General features: G+C 44.4%; 1 protein-coding gene across 1 annotated transcript; it reads right to left on the reverse strand.

Annotated features, from left to right (window-relative positions):
- Window positions 1-3,444: 3,444 nt before the first annotated feature.
- LOC149315423 (BPI fold-containing family B member 2-like) lies at window positions 3,445-8,140 on the reverse strand. The gene is made up of 6 exons (XM_089513312.1): window positions 8,063-8,140; window positions 7,328-7,395; window positions 6,590-6,635; window positions 6,095-6,158; window positions 4,442-4,518; window positions 3,445-3,486 (listed from the first exon to the last, which is right to left on the reverse strand). Exons 1-6 carry the CDS (start codon window positions 8,138-8,140, stop codon window positions 3,445-3,447), a joined length of 375 nt encoding a protein of 124 aa, XP_089369438.1.
- Between the last annotated feature and the right edge of the window lie 1,092 nt (window positions 8,141-9,232).

Raw genomic sequence — 9,232 nt, forward strand, 5'->3', positions numbered from 1 at the left:
GAGGACCCTCAGTCTCACCATGGCAAGGTCTCCCATTTCAAAACTTCTGTGCTATCCTTACTTTTTAGTGACTGAAGGTGCTGGACTGTGTTAGGCTGCAGAAACAGTGCAAGATGGAAACACGGTCCCAAAGTTCAATTAATACAGGCACCAGTATCAAGTGCTGGGCCTTTTCCTGGCCCTTAGCTACTTCAGCCTGTGTTCGTACAATGGGAATTCCTGCCCTTTGGCAGGGCTAAGGACTGTTTTTTAAATCCCCAGCATCCCCCTCTGGGCTGCATTAGGCCCATAACTGGGGGAAATGCAAAAGAGGAAATACTTTTTAAAAAACCCAGCACTAGAAACCATAAGTGACCATGCATGCCCTTATGCTTTTGATATTTGGCTATTCAGGGTAAGATGAGAGTTTATTGACCCTCCAACCTCTGAAACCTTCCAGGAGGCCTTCCAGAAGAGCAAAGCCCACATTTTTGTGGGAAATTGTGTTTTTTCCAATGCTGGGGGCCATTGGTGGGCTACAGACAAGACCTTAAGGCCTATGGGTAGACCACACTTTTCCCTACTCCTGCTCCCAACCTAGAAACTATGCATGTCAAGGGGAAGATTAACCACACTACGGGCTCATTCCCACTTACATATAAATCGGCAGCCTGGGTTCTGGGTGAGGGGCGGGCGCTGGCAGGCGCTGGGCCTTTTGGCTGGGCATCACTCAGGAGGTGCTTCCCCCAAAGAGGTGCTCAGGAGCACAGTGCTAAAACCTTCAAAGCGCTCCATGGCATTTATAGATATTTTTTTGAAATTGATTGAAAATTTGATTCATTGGTTTAAAGTAATTGCAAAATCAATGAATTTAATCTTCTATCAGTTTTATTTTATTTTTAAAAAAATCATGTGCCCATAGGTCACCCCACAAGCCATAAGGCAGCGGTGAGAGAGGGGGGGAATGGTGGATCTTCCAAAGACCGAGGAAGGATGGTGCTCTGCCATTCATCCCTCCCCTCCAGAATGATGCGATTCAGATCCATTGTTCCCATTTGTTGAACACGCTTCAGAATCGATTCTTTCCAGAAGAACCACCAAAGAACTAGTGCCAGGAAAGAGCAGGGTTTTTGTATTTGCCTCGCTTCATCGCGATTGAAACTGATCACAATAAGATCAGCTCCGGTTTCAAATGGGAACAACAGTCATATAAACCAATTGGAAATTCACTTTAAAGCATAGTGGGAACAAGCCCTACATTTCTATGTGCGGAGAGGAAGGCTTGCCTTTGTAGGGGCAGTAGTCAGTCACATAGTCCTCCATCTTCTCCTTGAAATAGAAGCCAGGAAAAGCTACACCACCCTCTTTCTACAGATTGTGTCATCAGCTGCAAAAATAATAGTTTGCTGCGCATCCAAAAACCTGACCTTACTTGAAAGCAGATGCTAGGCAAGATCCTTTGTATTATATTTTATGTACTTTGTTAGATTGTGGCTGACATGTAACATCACAGTGCTTCCCTTCACAATACATATCTTTGATTTCTCCACAGGCAGGGACCATTTTTGTGGGACTTCCTATAATCCCTTGCAATTGCCCTGGTTTCTCTTTATGCAGCCAAAAGACATTCGATTGAATGTTCAGGATCCTGTTGATCTCTTCTTACTCTTGTTATGTGCCTTCGAGTGACTTAGAGCAATCCTACCAGAAGGTCTTCTTAGCTAGATGTATTCAGAGGTGGTTTGCCTTGGCTTTCCTCTGAGGTTGAGAGAGTGTGACTTGTCCAATGGGTTTCTCTCAGAGTCCTAGTTCAACACTCAAGCCACAACACCACACTGGCTCTTGCTGGTGCCTTGTGCGTATGTACGTTCCCTTCAGAAACAGTTGGACATTTTTGTCCCATGCAGAATGTCTGCATTCGGTTTAAGATTGCAAATGTCAAGTTTTACATAAACATGCAGATACTTATGGGATGCACATACACACTGGTTGTACATTTATCTGTACATTAAGGTTTGTGTTCCCTTGCACAATGTTGCCATTCAACACAACCACTGCTCAGCACAATCAATGTATAAATCTGCATGCAGAGATTTATGTTACACAATCCCGTATCTCAGCCATATATGACGTTTATCAAATATTGCAAAGCACCTGCTCCAGAGTCCTGCAAAAAGTGGTGCTCCCAGATAACATTTGGCTTCGGGGGGGAGGGAGTAATAAATGATGTAAATCTTCTCTATGCTTAACAAAATGTATCACTCATACCATTATTTCTGTAGCAAGAAATCAAGTGGTGCATTGGACAGTTATGCGTCATCTAAGGAAGTGCAGCTGCATGGATGGAATAATCTTGGTTGCTTCGCAAGCAAAGTTGTTGTTGTTGTGTGCCTTCAAGTCATTTCCAATTGGTGGTGAAGCAAAGGCAAACCTATCACAAGATGTTCTTGGCAAGATTTGTTCAAAGTGGCTTTGCCATTGCCTTCCTCCAAGGCTGCGATAGTGTAGATAGGTGAGTCAACACATAGGCCATTCCAATTGCTTAAGTGATTGTATTCTAGTTAGGACTAACAATAGGATTCAGGACTGTGTGGAATGATTATAGGGTGGAATTCTGCTAACACAACCATGAATTGAGTATGTCTGTTGCACAACATCCAAAAAAGTAGAAATAAGAGATTATATATAGGCATTGAACACCAACAGGATTACAGAAATAGTTCACTTGAAAACATCATTTGCTGTAGGCAACATAAAATAGAAAGTGTACTTTAATAAGGCAAAGGTGGCATCAGGATGACATTGTTGTAGACATGGTCCAATTAAAGTTAAGTATATCTAATTTCTACAAGATTGTTAAGTGTTCTGCTGGAATCTGTATACCTTTCTTTGGCTCAATTGCTGCCCATTGATGTAAGTAATAGCAATTACACTGGTGCCTCGGGATACGAAATGATCGGGTTACGAAATTTCCGGGATACGAAAAAGTTGGATTGGCAAAAACTGTTTCGGGTTACAAAATATTTTTCGGGTTACGAAATTCATTTCGGCGCGAAATTCAAATGCTGCAAAGTGCAGCTATAGGCTTTCCGGGTTACGAAATTTTCGGGTTACGAAAGGAATGGCGGAACGAATTAATTTCGTAACCTGAGGCACCAGTGTATAGGAGAAATGGAAGAAATCAAAGCTCCCGACCTGTATGTGATGTTATGAACACTTACTGGGAATTAAGTTCCCTTGAAGGGAAGGATTTTACTTCCAAGTAAGTGAGTTCCAGATCACACACATCCATGTTCACTATTTACAAACCAAAGCATCAGATGCACATCCTCTGTTTTGTGCAGCAAATAGAAGTTGAGTCCCCTTTGTTCATTGCCATAGATTTTGCAGATCCACAGAGCAGCAGTTGTAGATCTATCAGAAGTAGGGCCACCAAGGCATCTCTTCTATGGTCTTCTCCTTGGCTTAGGGCACATAGTCGAGGTCACAGTTGACCTGAGCATAACCCTGGAAGTTCAAAAGACAATGCAAGTCAAAATGGCCTGAAACAATAGGCCCTCCTTGCCTAGAGGGAATATTATAGAGCCCTTCTTTCCTGATCTGGGGGACTGAGTGCTTGCTCCCCTTTACATGCCATTGCAATCCTCTTACCTCACACTAGAGCATTACCTTTTACCACCACCACAACATAACATTATTAATGGAAAAGCAGAGGGACATAAAGGATTTGCTTGCTTGCTAAGTACAATATACTGTCCTCCTCCTGCTTCACATAAATTTAGCATCAATATGCTAAAGTATATTGGAGAACTTTTGAGGGTAACTGTGCAAAAGAAGTTTTCTCATTAACATTTCATGAACTTGGTTTACTTCCTCAGATGCATGAAACAGTGCCCAGGAAGGAACAAATATATGAAACCTTATGACCAGTTCTCTCCATGCATCTGAACTAAAAGGCCAAGTATTTGAAAGCTTATGCCCGGTTTGCTCCACACACCTGAGGAGGTATGAATATGGGCTCCTCATATGGAAGGAGACAGTCTTTCAGATGTCCTGGCCTATTAAGGGCTTTGTAGGACAAAATCAGCACCTTGAACTGATCTCAGAAACCAACTGGAAGCCAGTGCAGTTCTTCTAAGACTGAAGTCTTATGGTCTGTAATGTGCAACAAGCCGGTTTGGCTGCTGCATTTTTCACTATCTGCAGCTTTTGAACACTTTTCAAGGGCAGCCCCACAAAGAATGCATTGCAGTAGTCTAGTCTTCAGTGGCACAGTGATATACACTCCATGTCTATAATAAGACAGGGAAGAAACCAGGGAGTGACCCAAAAGAGATGAAGAGATGAGGAGGAGGCTACCGAGGATGGGAGGTGGATCAGTACATGTCCCAAAGAAGTGGGCATTGGTATTGGTGTGGGGCACCGAGGGAAGAGAAGGAAGCTGTTCAAGCAAGAGTCTCACCTCATGAATCTCTATCTGGGGATCAACATACTGGACATTGCTCAGCTTGGGAAGAGAAATCCCGACACTCAGGGCAGCTGAAAAGGAAAATATAAATGCAGTCAGTGGCTAGAATCTTGGTAACCTTTTTGCGCCATTGCAGAAGGAAGTATCCAGTTATTATTATTATTATTATTATTATTATTACCGTATTGATATGCCGCCTCTCCCGTAGGATCGAGCCAGCATACAACATCGGGTAAAACACAGTATAAAATACAACATACAATTAAAATACATTCCATTAATTCCCTCCCCCCCCCATCCATACTACAATAAAACATCATTAAACAATCCAAGAATTAAATAATTAGGGATTAAAAGAATTACAATAATCAACAATCATGCCAGTAAGAGACAAGGGGATGGACAGTTTGGGTGTTCTCTGTGATGGTCTGTGTCCATGGAAAACCAGGTGGGTTATTCAGGGAAGTACCTCCGGGTCCAAAGATTTCTTCCTGGCTGCACAAAGGTAGCCGGATAGCTCTGTCCCCAGCTGGAGTGGCCACTGACTGACCTCAGGGTGAGGACTGAGAAAACTGCCTCCATGCCTGTTGCCTTCCTGGCAGCTTTCCCCATCCCAGACCTCCACCGTCCTGGACTAGAGCTCCTGTGTTACACGCTCTCGGTATCAATGAGGGTCTAGCCCAGCATGTCTACCTCTGGCTTATGGGAGAGGACAGGCACTCTCCTTGAATACTCTCCTTCAGTACCCCATTTCTATTATCCTCTGTTGCTGTCCCTTTGGGTGCATCTAGACTGTACAAATAGTGCAGTTTGACACCAATGTGAAGTCAAAGGCTTTCATGGCCAGCATCCATAGGTTTTTTGTGGGTTTTTTGGGCTATGTGGGCTATTCTAGAAGAGTTTGATATTTTGCAGGCATCTGTGGCTGGCATCTTCAGAGAATGCTGGCATGGAAGAGAGTGGGGTATACTGTATATATACTATGTGACTCTAGGTTGGGAGGAGTCATTTCCATGTTAATCTGTGTATTGTTCTGCTGTTGATGGCAAAGCCTCAGGGAGGGAGGATATGCAAAGTGGATTAGTGTCTGTTTAATTAGAGATCCATTGTCTGCTGGGGAAATCCCTGACTCTGGGTGGTTTTCATTTGCATTTGCTGAGTCTTAATTATGATGCCATGATTTTGCAGTACCTCCTATTAATTAAGACTGAGCAAATGCAAATGAGAAACCACCCAGGGCCAGGGGTTTCCCAGCAGATAATGATCACTAATTAAGCAGACACCAATCCTCTTTGTGTGGTTTACATGTTAAGCTGTGTATTGTTCCGTTGTTGAATGGCAAGGCCTCCAGGTGGGAGGATATGCAAAACAGAACAATACACAGATAAACATGTAAATCACTTCCTCTCAATCAAGGGTCCCACAATATATATACACCCCACTCTCTTCCATGCCAGCATTCTCTGAAGACGCCAGCCACAGATGCTGCTGCCAAAACATCAGGAATAAACTCTTCTAGAACTCAGCCAGATAGCCTGTAAAACCCACAAAAAACTATGGATGATGGCCATGAAAGCCTTCGACTTCACATTTTAAAAAATGAATTACGATAGGATTGGGTTCCAAGATGTTGTTTGCCTCCCTTACCATTCAGATGAAGCAGGAAGGCCTTCTCCAGTACAGGGACAATCACTTTTCTCAAGTGGGAGATCTGCCAGAGGAGAAAAGACAGTGACTTGTCGGTGCTAGATATGGACTGCCAAGAAAAGATCTAGACACATGTCTTCTTGAGGCATGAGCTGTTGGACCTCCTGCTATGATGCATATATATATATATATATATATATATGAATACACACATACACACAGAGAGAAAGAATTAAAAACCTTCTCAAAATCACAGCTAATCCTGATCTAGGACCAGTACTCAACAGGAGAAACCCAAAGGAAGGGCTGAAAAAAAATTAATTAACTTAGACCAAAATAACAAGAAAAACCTTGGGTCAAATATAAGAGAGGGGAAAAAACACCATGCTATGTGTTTATTTTTTTCTTTTGAGGCTGCAGCAACCTGATGTTGCAGGTAAATATCCTGCACCAACACCTGGCCTTTCAGAGAAGGAGGAAACAATAGCTCTTTACCTGTTCAATTTTCATACTGGAAGACTCTACCTCCAGACCAACCTCTCTGCAAGAGAAAATCAGGATGAGGAAAGTGGTTGTTGTGATGAATCAAGTTTTCTCCTTGTCAGGTGAGATTCTGAGAGCTTTTACACGATTTTTTCCAATTATTTTTCATCCTTTTGGGTTCAGTCGGTACAAATCCACCTAATAGTCACACTTACATTTTACTAGCTTTTTCGCAAGGATATCATTGTCAAAGGCCTTACCAAAATCAAGATACACTACATGCACAGCATTCCCTTTTTCTACCAAGCTTCTGACTATCAAAAAAGAGGCTTAAGGCAACACCATGCATTTTGTGGGGTTTTGTTAGGCAAGGAATGCACAAAAGTGGTTTTGCCATCCCCAAAATATAGCCTATGGTGCCCATTCTTTGTTGGCAGTCTCCCATCCAAGTACTAAGCAGAGATGACCCTGCTTAGCTCCAAGATCAAACAGGATCTGGTGCCTTAATGTTATTTATCCCAACCCCAAAGGCATCCAAAAGTGACCAAACATCAGTTGTGCTTGACATTTTGACTGTGATGCAACTGGAACAGAAGAAATGTTTAGGGGGAGCTGTTTTGGAGTATGCAGCCTGCCAAGGGATTGTGGTTCTCCATGCCATTCTCCTTCATAGGCTGCATGATGGTGGAATTCAGGCTTTGATTCAGGCAACATCATGTCTTTGGTCACTGGCATCCTGAATGGACTCACCCTCGCAAGGCAGCTGAGACCTTAAGGCTTGTTACTGTGACGTCCAGCTTGAGGCCAAAACTCAGGTCCTGCAAACAGAAGAAGATGGGATGGTTAGCTGTCTGGTTGGAGAATTATGCATTCAACTTCTCCAAAAAGAAGGAAAGCGTTGTTTTTTTCCCCAACAAGGTCCATGCGACATCCATCAAACCTTCTTGGGATGGACATTTTGGCACTGGACAGAGCCAGAAAACAAAGTATGTGGGGCCAGAGACAGCGTGAACCAAGTATGCAAAATGGGCAGTGTTTTAGCTAGACACAGATCTGTTCCAAGAAAACAACTTTCTATAGTACATACTTAGGTGGGTGTGATGGAAACTGTCCCACTCTTGCAAGGCAGTCTATTAACAGAAGTTGTGTAAAGCTGATGTGAATATAGCTTTGCACACAAGTGTACACAGAGTTTAGAAATTATAAGATTTGGGAGCCAAACCTTATTGGTAGACTAGGGATGCCATAACCCAGAGGCCCCCGTGACAAACCCGCTTTTGGGGGCCCCCTCTCGGTCCCGGTCCGGTTTGGCCCCTAGCCCCCGGTTCGGCCTTCCCCTGCCTCCTCCCCACCATCCTGCGCGGCTGTGCGCCACTCTCCCCGCCTGGCGCACTGGCGTAGCCTAGAGAGCAGGTCTTCAGGATGCCCGCCACTCAGAGCTTTTGCCCACCCATGTCAGTATATATACCCTGTAACAGGCATTACCTTCCAGGTTACAGTGAGCAAAGAAAAAAAAGGCCATAAATGGTTCCTGTTTCCCTGGGAGTCTAAATGCCTCCTCATCTTTTAAATGTCTACCGCATCAGTATTCTTGTAATTCTTTATCACAGGATCGTTTTTGAGGCCCTAAACACCTTTCCTTGTAATATGCAAATTTCTCCCGAAGCTGACCAATGGGAAAGAAGCAATCAGCCCTCCCCTTGGGTTGGTTTTCAATGGCTTGGAAGGAAGAGATTTTGCCTTGCTTGTAAATAGGAAGGGCTTTGGGGTAGCAAAAGGCTGCAGAAATAGTTTGACCCCCCCCCCTTAAACATCCATGGCTCAGTGCTATGGGATTCTGGGAATTGTAGTTTCTTGTGGCACCAGAGCTCTTTTGACAAAAGGAGGCTGAATGGAGGCGTTGCCTGGCTGGGGGCAGAGCCTCTTGCCAGCAGTGAGAAGGCTGCGATGATGAGGAAAAGCAGGGGCTCCTCTGGTGGTCCTGGCCACTTCCCTTGGCTCCCTCCCTCCTCCTCCTCCTCCTCCTCTCAGAGCAGCCACAGCCAAGGTGAGCTGCTCATTCACACTCCCTGGCTTTTCTCTCCCCCCCCCCCCCCTCTGCACTTTGAGACCCCTTTAACTGCCAAAGCTCAATGCTCTGGAATTCTGGTGTCTGTGAGGCATTTGGCCTTCTTTGTCAGAGAGCTCTGGTGCCACAATAAACTACCATTCCCAGGATTCCATAGCACTGAGCCCTGGCAGTCCAAGCAGTCCAAGCAGTGTGTTTTGGACACAGAGATCCTCCAAATGAATCCAGTCCCTAGCTTTTATATCTCTCACACACACTGCAGGAATAATAACCCACTTTGAGACTGCTTTAACTCAGTGCTAGGGAATCCTGGGAATGCTAGTGTTTGGGAAACATTGAGACTTCTCTGTCAGTGATGGCTCTGAGGCCACAATAGACTACAATTCCCAGGATTCCCCAGCACTGAGCAGTCTCAAACTGGACCATTTCCTCAGTGTGGATGCACCTGGGGAGGAATTCTGGGCACTGCAGTTCAACTACGTTTGGAGGGTTATGGGACTCCCTGTCAGAGATAGCTCTGGGGCCACAATGTACTACAGTTCCCAGCATTCCCCAGCACTAACCCAGGACAGTTAAGTCACTCTCAA

The sequence above is a fragment of the Sceloporus occidentalis genome, unplaced genomic scaffold, assembly GCF_023333645.1.
Source record: "Sceloporus occidentalis isolate IW3139 unplaced genomic scaffold, rSceOcc1.0.p SCAF_3, whole genome shotgun sequence".
In the NCBI taxonomy this organism is placed as follows: domain Eukaryota; kingdom Metazoa; phylum Chordata; class Lepidosauria; order Squamata; family Phrynosomatidae; genus Sceloporus; species Sceloporus occidentalis.

Coding starts and splice junctions, on each gene's coding strand:
- LOC149315423 (XM_089513312.1), bottom strand. CDS start 8,140: ATGAGGAGGCATTTAGACTCCCAGGGAAACAGGAACCATTTATGGCCT. Junction 6,636..7,327: donor GTCTCAGCTGCCTTGCGAGG/GTGAGTCCATTC, acceptor TTTCTCTTGCAG/AGAGGTTGGTCTGGAGGTAG. Junction 6,159..6,589: donor CCAGTATGAAAATTGAACAG/GTAAAGAGCTAT, acceptor CTCCTCTGGCAG/ATCTCCCACTTGAGAAAAGT.